This window comes from Phoenix dactylifera, chromosome 5 (genome assembly GCF_051530095.1).
Source record: "Phoenix dactylifera cultivar Ajwa chromosome 5, Ajwa_hap1_PhDact_Kaust_v1.1, whole genome shotgun sequence".
NCBI lineage: Eukaryota > Viridiplantae > Streptophyta > Magnoliopsida > Arecales > Arecaceae > Phoenix > Phoenix dactylifera.
The window spans coordinates 5,857,494-5,879,127 of NC_143194.1; the positions used below are offsets into that span (position 1 = coordinate 5,857,494).

The 21,634-nt window shown below is 37.2% G+C and overlaps 1 protein-coding gene across 2 annotated transcripts; it reads right to left on the minus strand.

Annotated features, from left to right (window-relative positions):
• Window positions 1–1,795: 1,795 nt before the first annotated feature.
• LOC103723735 (two-component response regulator ORR21-like) lies at window positions 1,796–21,122 on the minus strand. Of its 2 annotated transcripts, none has more exons than XM_008814753.5 (6): window positions 20,420–21,122; window positions 14,000–14,152; window positions 13,520–13,921; window positions 13,221–13,297; window positions 9,338–10,573; window positions 1,796–2,135 (listed from the first exon to the last, which is right to left on the minus strand). In XM_008814753.5, exons 1-5 carry the CDS (start codon window positions 20,589–20,591, stop codon window positions 9,338–9,340), a joined length of 2,040 nt encoding a protein of 679 aa, XP_008812975.3. In that variant the 5' UTR covers window positions 20,592–21,122; the 3' UTR covers window positions 1,796–2,135. The 2 variants fall into 2 exon arrangements, with proteins under 2 accessions (XP_008812975.3, XP_008812974.3); XM_008814752.5 differs by having other exon boundaries at window positions 9,342–10,573; window positions 20,420–21,117.
• Window positions 21,123–21,634: the final 512 nt, after the last annotated feature.

Genomic DNA, 21,634 nt, shown 5'->3' on the forward strand with positions numbered 1-21,634 from the left:
AGTTTCTTTTTGGATTGGATTGAGTGGATTTGAGGTGTGAGGTGTGAGGCATCTTGTTAATGCTTCTTAAAGCTTCCTATATGGCCTGGCTCATAGACCAACCTAAAATCTGAGCTGGGCCTAGTTTCAATTGACCAGCCTAGAATTTCGGCCTGACCCTGATACGAAAATAAGGTCCATAAGCCTAATTTCAGAGAAATCGGCGCAGGAGGAGGACTCTTCCTCCTCTCCAGTCTTCGATGGAAGCCAGAAAATCTAGCCTCCGCCATCTATTTAACAACCCCCGCCACCCTCTCCTATAGCCACACCTGAAAGTTTCTTTCTTCTTGTTCTTTGGGTTTCTACCGTCGTCCGCCACCTTCCCTGGGGCCATCATCGAACCTTGCTGGAGACAAGGTAATGGATGGATAAACAAGATCAAACATCATCGATGAGGTGAAACAGGGCCTCAAGAGATGATCAAACATGGCTTAGATGCAACAAAAATTATGTTAAAAGGTCAAACCTGTACTCTTCATTATCACAAGGCCTCAAGAGAAGATCAATGCAACTCTGGTGGATAAATCTTACTAGTCCAGATTTAGCCTTTCTAGTTCTCCATTATCTCTAGCTTTCTAGGTATTGTTTGGATTCAAGCCTTATAGTTAATTTATTTTTAGTATTTATTTTATTTATTTTCTTGCTTTCAAAATTATTGTAAAAATATATATAAAAAAAATATTCTCCTGGAAATTCTAAAACATCTCAATTCGCATCCATTGTGATAAGAAATCTTGTTATGGTCATGCTTAGTTTATCCTAGAAATTCTGCAAACTAGGTTGTCTTCTACTCCCACATATCCTTGACCTATCACTCCTACAGCCCCCTAAGGTTAAACCTTTCTTTTTCTACATACTCATCCTGACCTAGCGTGACTAGATCCCTAGTCCTCTCGGTCTAGCCTTCACACCAACCTATTAGTGAATTTCATCCATTGCCTCTCTAGCTTCAGCAATTGTTACTGCTTCAGTACTCCCTCCAAGTGCTTGACCCATCCCCAGTCCCTTCTCTTGCAACCCCCACCCGCCCAAACCTAGAGGATAACATCAAGCCCTCCTTATTCTCCTTTGTCTTTGCCACAAGGGCTACAATCGCCCCCCAAAGAACAAGACATCAACGACAAGCATAGTCAGATAGCACTTCTCCATCATCTTTGTTGAGTAGATAATATTGAAGCTAGGTAATGAAGGATGGAACCATTAGAGGCATGGCCATATTGAGTACGGACGAGTTTTTGGATATAGTCAAGGGCAAGATGACAGAATGGAGAGAGGGCAAGAGCAAGGGGGAGCTTGTAAGAGAAAAGAACTCAGAGAAATAAGAAAATGAGCAGTACAAAACAAACCACCCTCACAGGCACTCATACAAAACTATTTTTAAGACCACCTGAAATTTCGGTCTTTACGGTCTTGCGGAATCAGCAAGCATTGGTAAGATAGCAGAATAGCAAAAGCAGAAACAGAATAGCAAGCACTGGTAAGATAACCTAGATACAATCAACCTGCAATCAGAGTCAGCTAATTTAGTGGAACATACCGAACAATCTTACTAATTCTTGCAGGAATCTGATATTTCTCCTGCTTTAAGACAAGTTATCAACTGCTTGCATCGCTTGATGATCGATGTTTCCACCAAACTAATTATGATTTCTGGTATAGATCAGATCGCATACTATACAGCAGCAAGTCGTCCAGCTTGTTTGCGCTTCATTTCCACTATAGAAATGGATCAGTTTGCATACCATACAGGCATAAATTATTCTACCAAACTAACAATCTAAACGATTTATAGAGACGTGACCTGAATTCTACAATGCCATTAAAAACTACCATACAATAGAGAAATTACTTTCCTTTACGCCCATCTCCTTGTCAACGACCTGGGAAGAAGCACAGGAGCATATAGAGCATTTACCTCCCTATGAGCATTAAGTAGCAGAGATTGCTATATTCAATCTCAGAGACAACATTAGGATAAAAGCGTATAATTACTCATATACAGATAATATAATTTGATGGGCACCCTCAATGTTGATGAGGATAATGAAGCAGCTTCAGGACTTCAGGATTTCAGGTAGCATCCTGCCAACCCATCCCTGCAAAGAAAGCAATCCAGTCAGATTATTCTAGCATGGTAACCTTGCTCAAAATCACAGGAACATGCATATACATGTCCAAAAATGAATACATCCTTTCGAGTTAAGAACCAAGGGCAGCACATGCCATGCAAAATACCAATCAATTCAACACCCAGAAGCAAGAAAAGCTTGTCTGTTTGCATGGCTCAAAACATTTTACTCGACGATCTTCAGATTACATAATTGGCGACATTGTTGGATACACATTCACCACAATAAAGTGGCAAATGATCATGCTCAGACTACTATACCAAAAATTGCATGCTTAAATGTTATGCACACAGATTTAAGCAGATCTTGGTAGAAAACTTCAGGATGGCTTGGATTATACCATATTTTAGACTCTGTACTACATACAGTAAACATCCTGATACATCAATGATTTCACGTTTTAACAGATCATTACATCCTATCATAAATGTTTATCGTGCTGCACCATTAGTAATGCATATGTGCAAACTTGAAAGTTTCGAGCAGTTGCTCTTCAGTTACATGATAGAGATTCCAATCTCTTTCCTAGGCTGTTGCACCAACTTCAAAGATATCTTCTGTAAAATCAATTGTGCATTAGACATGCACCAAAAATTGTCCTGGCCCTACAGGAGTCCTTCCAGCATACTGCTTGGTTTTGGAGAACTAAGAAAATATTTTATATTATCCCATGCCAGTTAGGGACCAATAAAGCATGCATACCATACAATATGGTGCCAATAATACAAAAACATGGCACCACTAAAAGATACCAGAGATGCTAAATGACTTGGTGGAAACATTTCTCTTGTGCATTAAGGTTACATTACTGGCTTTTCATGGGATAGAGAGACCACTTTAAACAAATCCATCACTAGGATATACTAAAGCTGCATTGTGGTTTCTAATAGACGAGTGCTAGACATAGGTATCGAAAACATGAACAACAGGACAAGAGAAAGAAGAATTAAATATTCAACTTGGGTAGCATCAACTGCATCTATGTGAAGTTCATCCAGATGCCATCCCGTGTTGGCCTTTATAACCATGTATCATATGATACAATGACTGATATGACATAACACACATCAGCATGAATCAGTATAACACACGCCCTTAAATGATGCAAGCAAATATGTGCTATAGTACATATGGAATACAATATGGAGTAACACCGAAACCCCTGCCAGAATAAACCTGCTTAAAGATTATCAGTTTCAGATATAGAACAGCAGTCATCATTAAAAATGTTAGCCTGATAAAATTAGCACCTGGGGGTTTCTTCGTAGCCTCCCAAGTGGAGTCATGCAGTAAATTAGGCAATCGGGTCCCATGTGAATACTGCAAGCAAAGGATAGTTATGACATTTCCTCCAGCTAAACCAGCATAGGAGTTATACCGACAATTAGGAAAACTTGGACATAGCCTTAACTTATGACAATTAGTTACATATCTTCAGTGGGATCTGCCATCAATTAATGCCACCATTTTCGACCACAATCGAGATGATTTACTTTGGTTCCTTTCAAAATGCCTCTCTACCTGATCTCCATATTTCCCTCCTCTGGATATCTAGAATTTGCAGCAATAATATAATTGGTCAGTTACTAGTCCTTTTTCTGGGTGGAATCGAGGGGATAATATGTGCCTCCTTGAACTTTCTTTTTCTTTGTTTCGGTCAAGACTTATAAACATTGTTGATCCTTTTCCTATCAGTTTAAGCTTTTGGGAACTAATCGTTCATTAAAATGGTGGCAGAGGTCAGGTTTTGCTGGAAGTCATGGATTTGAATTCCCTTGAGTTTGGTTATTTATGTAATTCTCCCTGGTTGTCTGTTATGCCCATCTTTCTCTGTCTTGACTCAATTATGCCCCAACATTCATGGTGAGGGCTGCATGTTAAGGTGGGGATGGGGAGTTAGGCATGATTTACATTGCTGACCTTTTCCCTATCCACTTAAGATTTTGAGTTCTAGTGGTTTCTTGACAATTCAAACCATCTTCCTTCTCCCTTTGATTTTCTACATAAGCAGAAGTTTATATGGTGATTTTGTATGGGTCTTGATGTGTGGGTTCATCCTGCTAAATTTGGCAAAAATATCGTACCTTATAGAACTTCAAGCTAACTTTCAAGTCATTCAGAACTGTTCTGAGCATTGTAAGCTTGCATGTAGAATTGATTGATCACAAAATCTCCTCCTAGTTATCAAAATCAGTGTCTCCCTTGCCATCCTAATGTTGCTAACTTCTGAATGGCTAGGCAAATATGGCTCTCAAATCAATACATAGTCAAATGCTTAAGCGTCAACTTCTCTTTCAAAGCTTGTAGTTCCATATTATAATACCAGGTATTGCAGCAAGTTTCAAATGGACTTACATGTCTTTCCAAGAGGACCACCAGTTATTTCAGGGATTCTTTACCAACTTTATGAATTCCATATTCACCTTTATTTTAAGCGCAAGCATTAGCCCTCTTTATTAGGGTCACCAAATTCCTTTCCCTCATTTCGAATTTAATATCACCAATTTGTTCCAAACTCCAACTATTGCCCATTGACACATGGAAATGGACCTAATTGTATTTCTAGGGTTGTTCTGGGAATTAATGCATGCCTTTCTTCTCAATCTCAAGAATCCACTTAGTGCTCTTAGTGATATATCTGTAGAAAACATTTGATGTAGTATAGATTCTAAGATCAATCATATCCAACAGGCAGGATTTGCTGTGGTCAACAAGAAACCAGCAAGCTAATGGATGCTGTAACTCCTTGCTTCTTTTTTACATTGCAGCCAATTTATACTCATTAGAAAGAACACTTCAAGACATATGAGTGATATTTCATAGTCCTTGGGCCCTGGCCAAATCCTAACACTTTTAGGGAACAAACATTGGTTGGAATATACAGTCGTAATTTAGTGATGAATTATTCCATTTTCTGCAAGCATTTAACCTAATAGCTAGGAGGCGTGGATACTTCAAATTGGATTCTGTATTTGTATTTGATCATATACCAATACTAGTCAAGGATGTCTAGGCATATGTGTTAGTACTTCAGTATCCTTTTTACTTTAATAATATTAAAAAAAGGATCTGAATACTTCCCTAATACTCAAAGTACTTCCTAGATAATGAGGTGTACAACGGAGAGATTTTTCTAAATGAATGTTGACCTTTTTAATGGAGACATACACACACATATACATACTTACATGTACATATACATACATATTAATACATATGTATGTATGTAGCATATATGTATACATAAGTACACATACACAGACAGACGTGCATGCACGCACACATATATACGAGTTTCGAAATCAAGGATTATTCTCTCTAGATTATGACTGTCAAATTTTCTACCAAGAATACCCTTCTTATGTATCTTAAGAATATGTTACTTACCTAATTGACTTTCTCAACATCAACTACCACAGATACTTTCTTCACCTTTCCTAATAACCTTTTTTAACTCTCAAATAAATTGGGCTCTATCTCTCTTTTTAATTCGACCCTCAAACAAATTGGCTATCAAATTCAACTCCTAAACATATTGAACTCGATCACTCTCTCTCTCTCTCCCCCTCCCTCCCTCCTTTCTTCTAACAAACATGCATTGCACATGTCCTATTGCTAGTATATATGTATGTATGTACATACGTATATATACATACATATATAAGGTCGGCGGAACCATCCCGAACCAGGCGGTTCCACCCATTCCGAGCCGTCCCAGTGGCTCACTGATACAGTTCCGATTGTAAAAACGATACGCTTGTTGGAGCCGAAGAAGAAGGAAAGAGAGAGCAACCAAGGGAGGGAGGGAGAAGGAGAGGTGGCGAACACTGGTGGAGGGCTGCGAGGGGCCGCAGCAGCCAAGGCCACGGCCGGTTCTTCTGTTTCGAACGAAACAAGGTCAGGCCGCGGCTAAAAAATTTTGAAAGTTTTAAGTGAAGTCGGCAAATCGCTTATTGATTTCACTTAAGAATTCCAAAATTAAAAAAAATTGCGATTTTTAAGAAAAGTTGGTAAATCTCTTGCTAACTTCATTTAAAAATCGCAAAATATTTTAGCCACGGCCAGACCCCTGTTTCGTTCGAAAAAGAGGAACAACAGCGGCATCGCCTGCCGCGGCCTCCGCCGGCCTCCCTCCCCTGCTTTCTCTCTCTCTCTCTTCCTCTCTCCCAGTGTCGTGCCCTCTCTCGGTACTAGCCCGGCATGGCCCATACCAAGTCATCCCAACAGAGAACCAGTACGGTGCCCAGTACCAGTTTCTCCGACCTTGATATATATATATATATATATGTATATATATATATATATGTATATATATATGTATATATATATATGTATATATATATATATGTATATATATATATATATGTATATATATATATATGTATATATATATATATATGTATATATATATATATATGTATATATATATAATGTATATATATAATATATATATATATGTATGTATAATTTTTAGTTTGTAGGCATTTTTAATGGTATAGATTGTTCCCAATAGTGTGAATCTTCGATTTGGACGCTCCAATATTGAGAGTAGATTCTCTTTATTGAGATAAGCATAGTCCATCTCATACACAATCAAACATACACAAACATATATGGATATATTATATACAAATATATATACCTATATAATCATATAATATCCCATTTTCTTAGAATCTGCCATATCACCATATTCAGACGATGCCATATTCATATCATTCTTCTATTTCCATGCTTTATAGCCTAATAGTATTTTAGTCATAACAGATACCTCTCAATAAATGTGCAGTCTAGAACAAAAGTAGCCTAGGGTTAGCATTATCAAGGATCTTTCTAAACTACTAACTTCCAAGAGAAGTCATTAGATCATGTAAGATTTTGAGAATCATTATTGAGTTTATATGGCAATTTAAATATATTGTCTTTTGTTGTCAACTCTTTTCTTGACCTCTCTACCATCCTTTTCAGTCTTCTTCATAAAAGTTCTTCTCCCCTGCACACTCTCCACATCCACCCACAGCATCAGGATTTCAGCCAACCTCATCACCATTATTCTTGCTTCTTGAAGGAGATTACTTGTCGAGAAATTCCAGCTGATGCAACAAACCATCTAATGCCTCACGGACCAGGGTTTCAGGCCAAAATGAAACATTGTCCATAATCTTGGTTCTTTTGATGGACCGAAATCAATCCATATAAAATATTTGCCATGCACTGACTTTTAGTCAAGAATAAGTCAAATCAGACAAATTAGCCCTATTGTAATTCAAACAACTTATTTAAATTAATACCCCGGTTTGACATCCCAAACAGTTCGGTGCATACCCATTAATGAGTACCATAGAGACCTCTTGGATACATGGGGTTCTGGCTCAATACAGGAAGGCTTGGTATGATACAAGGAGGCTTGGTTCAAGCAAAAATGATACAAACTACCCCCAACCCACTCTAATGATGTGTGGATCAAGCACTTCAGGGATGGATTGATGGTTTTTCCCAAACCTATCTAAAACCACTCCCAAATTGAGCGATATCAAGGTGCCACTTCGGAAGTGGGCTAAAGTGTGCTTTTCCCTTGTTTTTAATTATTTGAACGTTGAAATAAGGGGAAGATGGGACAGGTTGCTGCAAGGGTTTTCCCATTAGATTGACCAGTTTAAAACCATTTTTAAGCTAGAAACTTCATATTCCCAATTTATACAATTAAAAACATAAAGTCAGATAAGAAAATATTACTAAAAAAATTTAGAACCAAAGTTTGGAGCCAAAAAGGGTTGTACCAAGGGTGTATGGCACCCATTGATACCCTTTGCTAGTACAATCCTCAATATGGTGTGTGCCTTAACCATCCTTGGTCGATATGGAATGGATTCTCAATATTTCGAACTTTGATTAAAACAAATTCAAAAACAAGATTACCAATGGGTTCATGTCCAAGACGTCCGTCTCCAAGACCTCTCCACTTTAGGCCTTTTTTATCTAAGTGAAGTCCAGTCTGAAGCTTCAAGTCCAATTCCAAATTGGATATTAAAGTGATGTTCAATTATTGAAATTGATTTCTCTTTTGTTTTCTCTTCTAGACCAATTTTCTTTTTCTCTCTTTCTTTAAGAATGATGAAGACATGTGAACCAAGAGAAAGGACAGGTTTAACAATTTTTAATGTTCATTATTACTTAATATTAATGAATGCAGATACATGTTTACATATGTATCCATATTCTCGTATATATGTCTGTAAGTAATGTATAACTGTATGTATATCTATATTTATCTAAGAATAATATGGATATGAATCAAACATTAGTTATATTCATATTTGTTTAAAAAATATTTATAGGAATTTGTCACATGCAATCAGGGAACACTAAACCGCAATCAGGGAACACTAAACCGACCCAAACCAAGCGGTTCGGCCAGTACCAAAATGAATCGATGCTAACCTAGGACGATTTGGCCATTCAGGTCAGTTCGGCCTATAAAAGTCTCCCCAACCTTCCCCACTCCGATGACTTCCCTCGAAGCTCCAACCGTACCCTAGCTCCTTCGAGCCTCTCTCTCTTTCAACGTTGGCCGCCACCGACAAGGTAAGTCCCCCCTTCCGCTCTCTCTCCCTAATAAGTTCTCTCCTTATTTAGGCAATTTTTTTTGATATTGTTATAAAGTAATTGATCTTAATCAAAACATGATATTTATCAAGCACAGAACAGCACTTGCCTAGCGACAGGATCAGGCAACAAGACACATGGCACGTTATGAGCTCAACTGTCATCAGTCAAGCCTCAAGATCTAAGATTTATGCACAGGAATGCAGTCCTATGTCGCTTGTGCCTGGCGCACAAATTAACTCCATATCTGAAATAAGCTATTAGCAAGCAAAAGACCTGATGGAGTAGCATAGCTAGCCTAATAATCATATTTGATACTATGCCTTCAAGACATAAGCACAATATGTCATTTACCAGAGATCAACTCTTTCTAATTTTGCAACAGACTAATGAGCAATGAATCTTTAATTTATCTTGAACACATAGAAAAATCCTTATCTATTAATCACACAAAAATCTGAGGTATTGATAAGAAGGATAAGCCAATAATGCAAACACAATCTGCATGATTTTGTTTTCCTATTTAAAATAAGAAATAAAGCAGATTTGTGGGACTTAATTACCTACTTGGACAGAACACCCATGAGATCATTCGAAGAGAAATGTGGTAACTTAGAATTCTCGACTCCAGAACCATCTCCAAAATCCAAAACAGTCTCTTGCTTCACTCTGACCCTTTCATTACCAATGCACGTATTCCAATGACTCGGGTCATTAGTTGGAGATTCATTGTCATCCACAGCAAACCGGCTGGGGATGCATGTACCCTTACCCACAAATCCAAGATTCCTCCCTCGTCCTTGGTCCGGCAATGCACTCGTTTTTGAGTCAGATCCTTGAATGCACAAGCTAGGCAAGTGAGTGGGCAATCTACTTGCTGGAGCAACATTTACTATTGAGTTCTGCACCTGCCAACCAGTGCAGCTTTCTGTACGAATTGAGCAGGATGACACCGATGGTGAAACTGATCCTGGAACTGAGTACCCATTTAGCACACCAACATTCTTCAAGTCTCCATTTGAGACTTGTTCCATATCCAATGGTACATTATGTGACTGAGAAGATATCAGGTTGTAATCCATGACTGTGCTGCTGTTAGTATAGTTAGAATTTTGATTAACAGGAAGAGCATTGCTCCTGACCTGAAAGCTTGTGGATGACAGAGCAGTATCCACTGTAGAGTTCGGATTTATCGGAACATGACTGTTCCCTATCTGGAAACCATTTGATGACTGCGAGGGAGCTATAAGACAAGAAGGTTGTACATTAATTGCATGATTAGATTCTGGCAGCACAGGGTATGGGTGTTGCTGTTGTAACATCTGCACCAGCAAGTTACCACTCTGACTTTTGTTCACTGCCCCAAGATTGCCAGCAGTACCTGTTGCACTGAATTGATTACTAGACCAAGCTGAAAAACCAGAAGACATGTCTTCAACAACAATGTTGGACTGAGGGAGCTGCTTCTGTGTACTGGATTGGCATTTCAATAGAGGTTGACCAAATGCCACTCCTTGTTCAACAGGAATGCACTTATGTGCTCGCATCGAGGCATGTAGAAGAACTGGCTGATCAACTGCTGGCAACACTAAGCTGCCTGAAGGTCGGCCTAAGAGCTCGACATGCAAAGCAGCTAGAGTTTGTGGTGGAATTTGACCTGAAGCAGCCAAAGCTTGGAAATCAAATCTGCCCAATGAGCCCAATTTGGCATTTGGTTCTACAGATCCACAGAATGAATTAGGAAGCACACTCTGGTTTTGAGCAACCCCACTTAACCTCTTCAAGTATAGTCTGAATTTCTGCACGTTTTTACCAAATTGCTGGTGAAAATTTTGTTCATATTTTTCAAGAATAGCATAAATATCTTTTCTTTACCCTATAAGCACGAGGTGCATCTTTGTAATGAATAAAGCTCAGTAGAGTAATAACAGAAAATATAAATCATTGAGTATGAACAGGCATTCTATGCCATATTGGTATTTGCAGTTTATAATGAAGTAAAAGCATCTAAGTCATCTTTTGAGAATTACCCATGAAATGAACAAATGGCTAGTGAGGGTTTTATGATTAAGTAATCTGATGTTCATGTGAATATGTTTTAAACAGTAGCTTATGTTATGATTTTTGTCATTACGCTCATAATTCATGCTTCAAAGATAAATGAGTTCCCTTCACAAAAAGCTTGCTTCCTTCTATCTCATGTTATGATGTTTGTTGTTAGGCCTATGATTCATGCTTCAAAGATAAATGAGTTCCCATCACAAAAAGCTTGCCTCTTTCTATCCCACTATAGAACTAAGTTAATAGACACCTTTGGAGAATCTGCTCTCAGGCTGTTCCCCTCATTAGCATGTCTGCTACTTAACTCTTCCAGACAAATCACATAGGGCAACCACTTAGAAAGCAATATCACACATTTAAAGGCATAGAAACTAACTTTGAAAGCTGTACCTTCAACTATGGCTAACTTGATGTTTCAATCAAATTCCACCATAAGACTGCATCAGAATGGCCCCTAGCAAGGAGAATGTCCTCCTTGAAATTAATGGCACGAATTTGCTCAACGTTTTTTACAAATGGGATGGGAGAAGAAAAGTCAAATATTGGCATGATGAATCAACTAATATACTACAACTGTTTTAGCAAAAAATATCTTAAAATTCAGAAAAATTATTCAATGATGCAAAAGGAAACTATAACAGAAAGTTGAACATCAAATTGCAAATCATTAATTAGCTTCTTTAAACTTTCTGTTTGATTTCCTCTTTCATACAAGTCTTAACCCAAGCTTGCATGAAAAGCACAAAATCAACATAGAACTGACCAAATTGATACCTTTGAAAACATATAGCCAAAGTTACTTGATCCACTAGGTGCGTACTAGGTGCTGCTAAGGAAAGCTTTCCATTTCGAGCTTCCAAGCAATGATTCTCCCTCTTGGAAGGATATTTCTTGCTTCATTGGCAGTTACTTCATAATTGATGAGTACTTTAAATTCTGTGATCACTCAGGCTTCAGAACAACATTCTCTTGTTATGAACGAGTTTTTTATGAGATATAACAGCTATTAGATATTTTTTATTTTTCCTGTGTCCCTTTTCACAAGCATTATGCTATTAAAATAATAATTTTCCACTTTTAGCTGTTGCCATTGTTCTTAACTCACATATGCACAAGAAACATCCCATGTTTGTAATCATAATTCTACTGGCTTTTGCTACTAGATTCATCAAATCACGTGCTTAATTTATTTTTGGCCAAATATGAAATTGTATATTAAAAGTAACTATATCATCTTTTAATGTTACCAAAGTACAATAGTGCATCACTCATATTATCACTACTGTATAATCTGTTTTTCTTCTTCATGTGACAATAGGTTTATAAAAATCTTAGGATTTTTAAATTGTCAAATAGACATTATTTACTTTGAAAGGCACAATTTGTTGAACATATTTCATGGTTGCTACATTATAGTACCCAATATTCTTAAATTGTCACATTGACATTATTTACAGTATACGGGCTTGGTATGGAGCTGTAACGAGACATGGTACAACTACTGTGCCAACTCTAATAGTACACCATACCAACCCATCCCATATTGATAAGTTAATGATACAGGATCCAGTGGCAAGATTATAAATCTTGATTTTATCAATATTATACATTATTTATATGTTCACAACGACATTGTATTTGACAATCCGACTAAAATTATATAAAAAGCTAGAGCAACTTAAATGAAATAAGATCTGTCTTGTGGAACTAGATGAAGTTTAAAGGAAGTTGACCTATGGGATCCCATTAACAGACCAATTTTACTAGTCAAAGAGTCAGTACTAGTCACGTTATGGTATTGTTAACCCTGTCTATAGGCTAGTTTCTAGGCTCAAGTTACCAAATTAAACTTTAAATGGAGTCAGATACTTTGCCAAAATATGGAACTACAGATCAATAAAAGGATACATTGGTCAAGAATCATTTCAGGTAAAGCTAAGCATAAGAATAAAACTTCTAGAATATTTTTTTGCAAGCAATGAATTAGTAGTTTATACCAAAACCTACTGAACAATACAGGTAATACCCTTAATCACCTGATGTACGTTTCCAACTAGCATTCTTGGCAAACCTGTTTAGCGATATATATCATGATTTTGTAGAATCCGATCAGTGATCACAATATTCTAACTTCATTTGTGCCATGACAGATGGGAACAAATGAGTATTTGAGACACCAGAGTTTTTAAAAAAAAGGGAAAAAGAACTCTAGGTCAATGAGATACCTGACAGAATTGAAACATTATACAGTCCAAATTGTAAACAGGAAAAAAATGCAATAAGCATAAACCCTTTAGTTTTACTTACCAAAGCTTGAAATAACTTCCCTATGACAATTAAAATCATCTACTTCCAAAAAAAATTTATTTGAAGTTAGAGTCAGACCTGCAAATGGCTTGCAACATTTTCCCTAGTCAGGCCAGGAACATTCATCAATTCTAGAATTCTCTTAGGGACAGCCTCTGTGCACAGTTGAGAAAAATCCATCAATAATGCATGAAGTACATATTTGCAAGCATGCGTTTCAATGTATAATCACAGAACCAAGTTCAGTTACATATGTGTGTTTGCACATGCATGGATTATATATATGTACAAGATGGTTTTCAGACTCCAGCAAGATGTCTTATGATTTAAATTATATCGTAAACTAAAGAAAAAACCATGGTGATCAATGTTCATACTGTCAATGCCAAGTTGATTCACAGCACTGACAAATTGCTGATGGAGCTCCACTGACCATACCACACGTGGCTTCTTTGATGCAGAAGGATCCTCGTTGTCCAGTTCACCATCATCTTCATCTTCTTTAGCATCTCTTTTCTTTTTCTGAGATTTCCAAGTACCATCTGTTCCATCATTCACTGATGAAGCATACTCAGTATCATCAACAGCACGTCTAAAACGATCAGATTCCTCCATGGTACCTGAATGTTCAAGATCTCTATTTTCGTTCCATTTCTTTCTAATAACATGCTGCCATATGTTCTTTAACTCTTCTATGCGTACAGGCTTAATCAAATAATCACATGCCCCATGCTTTATCCCTCTCATCACAGCACTAGTTCTCCCATCAGCGGACATCACTGCAAATTGAAAATCTAGCAGGTTATATCCTAATTGAAAAGAAACTACAAAAAAATAGTAAACAGAATATTACTCACTAATAACAGGAAGATCCATTTCAAGTCCAACAAGTTCAAGTAGCTTATATCCATCCATGTCAGGCATATGAACATCACTTATCACCACATCATAACCACCTTTCCTTTCTCTAAGAAGGGATAAAGCTTTTGTAGCCTGACAGCAAGTTGTAACTGCAAGACATTGAAAATTATCATCACTATGCTAGGCAGCTATAGACTTGCATAAGAAATTAAGAAATGATCAAATTAGTTGATTATAAATTCAGAAAATAAGTTAAATCACCAACAGGCAATTGACATAAGATTGGAATGCCATTGTCTAAAAAAAGAAATTTTTACATATATACCCTCCTAAATATATGAAATTGTATGAATAGCCTCGTAAAATTACTATTTACTTGTATATCCTTCTTTTTTTTCTTTTTTGCATATATACCCGTACCATCTAATGTCGTTAAAAATAAATAGCTTAAAACTAAAATGACTGATATACCCTTATGAGTAGATATGCAGAAAAAAGTTATAATGGTATATACGCAAATAGCAACTTTACAAGGGTATTCATGCAATTTCTCATATTTAGAAGCGTATACATTCAAAAAATTATTAAAATAAAGATCAAAACTCGGTTAGAACTTGCTAAGTTTCTTATGATTCAGTTGGATCCACAGCTCAAAAAAAGATTGAGCTACATTGTCAATTTTCTTTATAAGATCATGACTCGGTCAAGTTGGAATATTAGGTGACCATTTTAGTAATCCTATTCTCCATTTGATTTTGATATAATTATCATTATTAAATCTATGACACCTATATATTCTTCATTATTTTTAAAAGATTAAAGCATATCAAATTTAAATTCATTATAGATGTTTAGACTATTATAATATTTTTTAGTGATTTGTAACTATTGAGTTGTTTTTTTTTAGGCAAGAATTTCGTAAAAGCAATATGATTCATTCTATAAGAGTTGATATTAACATGAGATCATGTGACATGATAATATTAATCTTTTTTCGTCATCTTTTTTTATTAAGAATAACAGAATTATCTTTACTGAATTTTGATCATTTTTATGGATTTTTTTAAATGTATACCCTCCTAAATATGTGTAATTGCATGAACACCTTTGCAAAGTTGCTATTTACATATGTATCCTTATAACATTTTTTTTACGCATCTACTATAAGGGTATTTCAGTCATTTCAAATTTAAATCATTTATTTTTTAGCGGCGTTAGATGGTATGGGTGCATATATATATATATATATATATATAAAGAAGGGTATACATACAAAATAAGTATTTTATGAGGGTATACATGCAAATAGCAATTTTACGAGGGTATCCATACAATTTTGTATATTTTAGAGGGCATACATGCAAAAAACCCCTAAAACAATCTTGTATTGCAACCTTGTGCAAAGTGGAAGCAATGATGAGATTGTACTTTATAGATCAATGTAGGCACAAAAATATGCAGGTATTTTGTGCATAAAATGAATTAGCTTCCAAGGAGAGTAATAGATAACTTATTCATGGTCCCTTTCTACAAACAAGGTTATGTTTTTAAACCATGCACTAGTAATCCAGCATTATGCAATCTTAGCAAATTATAGAAGGATTCACTATTGGACTGAAATCATTTAAATAGCATCCAGCAGCAACACATTGGAAAGCATTATTTATGCTTACTAATAAGCATAATTAATAAACGAGTAGCTCAAAAAAGGGCCATTAAGTAGGATATAGGTACCAAATTTTACCAATCTATATTGTAAGGTACATATTTTACTGAATAGATAGGTTATGGACTCTGGTTCTGGTGAACTACTTGTTTCACCAAATGCTTAGAGCTACTAATGTAAAATCCAGGACCTGGAATAAAGTTCTAAGTCAACAAGGACTAGATGTAGAATGGTAGTCAAACAAGTTGGTGGACCTCAATTTCCCCAAGAAATTTGCAACTAATGCACTAAGCTACACTATTTTAATCAATTCTCTTTCAACCTAAACTAATTTATTTGCTCAATGGTGTACAAAAATATGTTAAACATGTACAGTTAGTCTTTAACTAGTCGGCGGAACTAGACACATAAATCATCTTTAATAGCTCTTTGGATTATTATTTATTATGTGCATTTCATAGTTCCAAAGTGTGGGGTCATATTCAATAACATCAAACAATTATTTGTGCTCAATACAAAACAAAAATCTTAAAACTGACAAAAAACAACTAAGTGGACATTTGATTATAGGCACATATTAACAACACCATAATATATATTTGGCATAATAATGTTGATGTATGGAATATATATATATATATATATATATATATATATATATATATATAACGGTATTATTGTGGAGTAGTTTCAAAACCATCTAGAATAGAAACAAGATTGCTCAAGATGGTTACAAGGATAAGACAAATTATCACCATGCATAGTCCATATCAAAAAGCATTTCAGCAGACATGTGTTAGTATATATTCTTCTAAATAATGAAACAATTTGGCACAGATGGTGCATAGGTATGCAACATATATCATGCCAAAAGTTTGCAGGCACAATGTATCATGGATATGAAACAGCACAAATGCACAATTAAATCCTCCATCATCAAATTGAAATCACAAAGCACTTCATCTTTGCATTGTCCATCCAGAAAAGAGACCAAGTTTTGACACCTCTTACTTCAAATGTGGCTTTCTGAATTACTAATTTGTGGACAATGTTTCAAGATTCTCCTATTGAAGATTACAATAATATCTGCTTTCCGTCACAAATTGATGTTCTCTCACAAAAGTATGTGCACCTTCTGTTCATCACTTGATGCTTTTTCAAACTCCTTAGTTCCTTTAACCATATGCTCTAACAACTACACTAATTTTTGGAGGAGAAGAATTTGATTTTATCTCCTTTAATTTGTAGTAGACACTTATCCTCCATGTTTGGCTTGGAGGTTTCTGTAGACGTCGAAGGATGAACAAGAGTTGAATTTTTGGTCATATTACACAACTCCAATAGCTTGTACCTTCCCTTGACATCCATTGCCATTACCATATTTATTCATTCTCATGACGGGCTCATAGTTGAAGGTGAGACTCAGCACAACGGTAAGGTTGCTCCATTGTGCCCTGGAGGTCATGGGTTTAAAACACGGAATTAGTCTCTCCACATGTAGGCAATGTTGCATACATCTGACCCGCCTTAGATCCTACAATGGCAGGAGCCTCGTGCACCGAGCCACCCTTACAAGGGCTCACAACTTTGCATCAGCATAAGGTCCAACTCACCATTCTTGAAGTGGGACAACAAGGTTGTAATGCCACTTGATGTAACCTCAAAGAAGGAAATGGACCTCTTTACTGGTTCTAGCACAAAAAAGGTTTTAATCTGATTCAAAAATGTTCCCTTTCTATTGTACAATAGCAATGGGCACAAATTACAAGGGTAGGATATAAGATAAGGTGAGAAAGAGAAGCTATTGACAGAAGAAAGGAGGGGAAAATGACTAACAGAGAAAGAGAATGAAAGCCCTTGGTAGAATTAATTTGGATCTTTGACGGGCTTAGAGATTTTCTTTCTAAGACTGGAGAGCAACCAGCGCACATTTTAGGACTTATTTGCAAAGACTATGACTATTCAACTAATGAAATTACAAGTGAGTCAGTCAATATTGATTAACAAGAAATATTTTGCATGACCAAATTTTGGTTAACTCAAAAAAATCTCATTAGGCTAATTCATATATTGGGCATGTGATTTTCAGGAATAAGCCCCAAATGATCTAACATGAGTTTCAAAGTTAGGCTAAGCAGGTTATCATTGGCTTAGTGTGCCTCAAATTACTTGTACAATAAAGGAGAGAAGTCGGAAAATGTATAGGAAGTCCAGATTAAGTACTGCAGGCCCTCAATGAATGTGCTATTTTATCAGTAAATATTAATCCAATCGAGCTTTGCAACGGGTTCTAACCCACATGTGGAGCGAAGAGCTAATTAATGTTAAGGAGGCCATTAAGTGTTTAGGCATTAGTAGTCCCTTTATTGTCTGTCACATATTACCCACCAATGATTGAGTTCATTTCATACTTAATATCTTGGAGAACATGTTTTTCTGTTTGATAATATATAGGGCATGAACATGGTCATGTGGCTTATGATTGGGTTTGAGCCACAGAACAAGGACTTTCTGACTTCAGGTTTAAGCTTATGGTTACTTGTTAACTGCAAGTGTATGAGAGTTGTAAGTGCACTCAACCTTGTTCATCATATATAGGATCTTTAGAAGCCCGAGGAATGAAACAAATATGTACATGTTTAAGTTCATCAATTGTAGAATATGAAACTAGTAACCAAATTCACTCAATGTAGACATACAAAAGACCACTTTGTAGGAGACTGAGACGCTTCAGAACAAATTCTTCATACTAAAAAATTCAGCAGCCTCATTGTTTGAGAATAAAAGGCTTGTGAACAAATTCATTGAACTTGGAAATTCTACAGGCCCCCTTCTAGTAGTTGGAGTGCTATAAGGCAAATACACTGAATTCAGCATACTAAAAGGTCTAATCATGGAAATCTAAGAATCTTATGACTGAGTTCACTGGGGCTGAAAACTTTAATGGCCTATTATGAGAAGCTACAAGCACTTACCTAGGTCCGCCTAACCAGGTAAACTCTAGTTATCACCTTAGCAAGCCTTAAAATCTAATATGAAGTCTAAAAAAAGCTGTAGGTGGTTCATGCCTAGTGCTTTAAGACCTTGGGTTTCTTGTTTGGTTTCACATCAAACTATTATCTTCCAATGTTAGAATTCATCATCTCTAGATCTTCATGAAGTACAAATTAAACATTTTCTGGCTCATTCTATCTCTGGAGGAAGTTCTATGTAAATCTGCATACTCAGTGGGAATGGAATTACACTTTTACGTCAACATCTCAAGCTTTTCATCAACCAGATGATTTTTTTTTTCTCTTCTCCACTCCCTAGGGCTATCAACTTCTAAACTTTTAAGCATTCTTCTGCGTGAGAGAATTATATTTTTAGTTTGTCCATTTACAAGCTCTTATGCATCACAATCTACTTTTAAATAAAATTGTTGCTGCTAAATCCGGACCGAGGTTGGAGCGCAACTCAAAATTACCTCGAAGTCGGCAGGAACCTAGTTGGATGAAGTGGCCGAGGTGTGCTAGAACTAGCTTTCTCCGGGGATGGCCTGCAAGAAGTCCGCTTGCCGAAGAGTTTCCGAAGGGGACCCTCCGATGCCTAAGTTAGAATAGAGGGACAATAGTATAGAAGGAAGAAAGTTCAGCAGAGTATAGTTCTCTGTGAATAATAATGTAAGTCATCCCTGAGGTCTCCCGGACTGCCTCTTCATATAGGGTAGCCTGTTTTGTCGTTTACCTAGAATGATGTGACGTGCACTAGTGGTCAAGTGTACATCTATAGCATAGATGTCGCTCTGCGTGGGCGGCATACGGTCCTCGCTGCGCATCAATTACAGAGCTGCCACAACGGCCAGTCGCTGTCACGACAGCCGATTGACAGAACTGTCCGTCCTTGTCAGCACGTGTTGATTGACTCGTCGATTGGAGACGAAGTTGCTCTCATCAGTTGGTTGGCTCCTCAGCTGAGGCCGACGTTGTACACCTCGGTTATACCAAGGTCAAAGTCGGTCTGGTCTGAAGTCGAGGTATCCAATATTTTCCCCATCAGGAATAATAAGTATTCTCCTCCATCGTTCTAAACTTTTTTGCCCATGACTTTAACCATTTCAGTTTAGTATAGTACAATGTGATGATTGATGGATATTTTTAACAATTACCTAAGCTTACATGAGTTATGCTACCAAAATTGTGGATCCCAACTAATCTTTGCTTGGTTTATAAATGCCTAGAGAAAAGTTAAACAGATCCTTTTGTTTCTTGAAAGATGGCCAATACACTCGATAGATGACAAGGAATGGTCAAAGGGTTTGTCAGATATGATTCTCAATTTTAAACGATCATGTCTCTGGGACTTACCCTCGACTTTGTGTATCCCTAGGGAAAAAATGGACAGACTTGTGCATTGTGGGGTGACCAAATGTCCTCCGAGTACAAAAAGTGAAAGACACTGGTAGCAACAAGCTAATAACATCAGCAAGTAGTGTTCAAAGTTCTAGCTTTACTTCATGGTTTAATGTATTTTATTTCAACACTTTGAGGTAGATTTAATCCATATGGCCTGCACATTATCATCAGAATATCACATCAGGTCATCAAGCCATATTTTTTTTCAGCAGGATAATCAGTCTATTGCATTAAATTATGATAGTTCATAACATCCGCCATGCATCAAAAACATGCAGAAGCCATCACTTCCCGCCATTCTAAGCGAAAACTTAAAAACTGATCTCACTAAAGTACAGGGCAAGGAACATACTCACCATTGTACCGGCACCTCTGTAGCATGTGTTCCAAAATCCTCAAGCAAGTCACATCATCATCAACCACAAGAACCCTCATCCCCGCAGGGAACTGCTCATCATCCACCCTGCAGGAACCGTAGCTGCTCGCCGTGCTCGAACTCGAACCCGGCAACTTCTGAACAGTAGCCATCACTTCAAATCTCCCTTCAGACACACCAAACCTACCACCTCAACTCCCCCCTCCTCTTACCAACCAAAACCAAATCCACCAGATCCATCTCTTCTTGGAACTCCACCAGATCCAGCACTCCAGATCGCTCCAACCGCCGCGAGAACCTATCTTTCCACCGGAGAACTAGGACTGCGCACCTTCTACATCGAATTGAAGCTAGATCCGTGGCGAAATCAACTAGAACCACTCCGGAGAGCTCTGAAGCATTCCGAACTCTCTTTCGCGGTCAGAACCGGTGGGGCATGAAGCCGTACAGAGAGAGAAGGGGAGGAAGAAGAGACCAAGGACCAGAGACGAGTCCAGAGGAAGGCAAAAGAGAACACGAGAGAGAGATGGCTGCAGTGGAGAAGGCGAGATGGCCCCCCAATTAAGCTGCCTTTTTGGAGGCCACTTTTTCCTTACAATAAGAAGAAGATATCTCGGAGAGAGAGAGAGAGAGAGAGGTTGCGCGTGCGCCTTTAGACACGGCTCTAATCGGGTTGGCGGAGAGGATATGGGCTGATCTCTTGACCTTTTTGTCTGAATTTTTTTCAGACTTCCTAATTTTCTAATATGGATACTTAGCGACACTCGTGTGCCGGTACACTCAGTTTTGCACCCTCAATGGTGCAGGGTCTAATAGGTGGGGTCCATATGGTTGGCGGGATGATCGTTTACCATCTTTTGAGAGTTTTGCCATTTATTGGGAGGTGGTAAAGGCGCGGGGGGGGGGGGGGTGCTTGGGGGATGGTGGTATTAAGATAACTAGTTTTTTATAAGTATTCATCTGATTTGGATATAAATATTTTTTTATATAAAATTATTAAATACTTGAGATAGAATGGGAAGAAAGCTACTTGCATGTCTTCCCTTTTCTTTTTTTTTGGTTGAATATGTCAACAATCCAGGTGATGCCTATTATGCAGAGATGTCTTGGTTAAACATGGCCAAGATGGAAATATATAGTTAAAGGAGAGACCACAATAATTTACTATAAAAAGAGATGATAAAATGTTGCAAGA

Bases quoted from the DNA above. Each gene is read 5' to 3' on its own strand.
- LOC103723735 (XM_008814752.5), bottom strand. From the start codon at position 20,591: ATGGCTACTGTTCAGAAGTTGCCGGGTTCGAGTTCGAGCACGGCGAGC. The intron at 13,298-13,519 runs GTATGAACATTG...AACTGTGCACAG, and splicing joins GAATCAACTTGGCATTGACA to AGGCTGTCCCTAAGAGAATT. The intron at 2,136-9,341 runs GTAGGTAATTAA...CTTTCTTTGCAG, and splicing joins CTCATGGGTGTTCTGTCCAA to GGATGGGTTGGCAGGATGCT.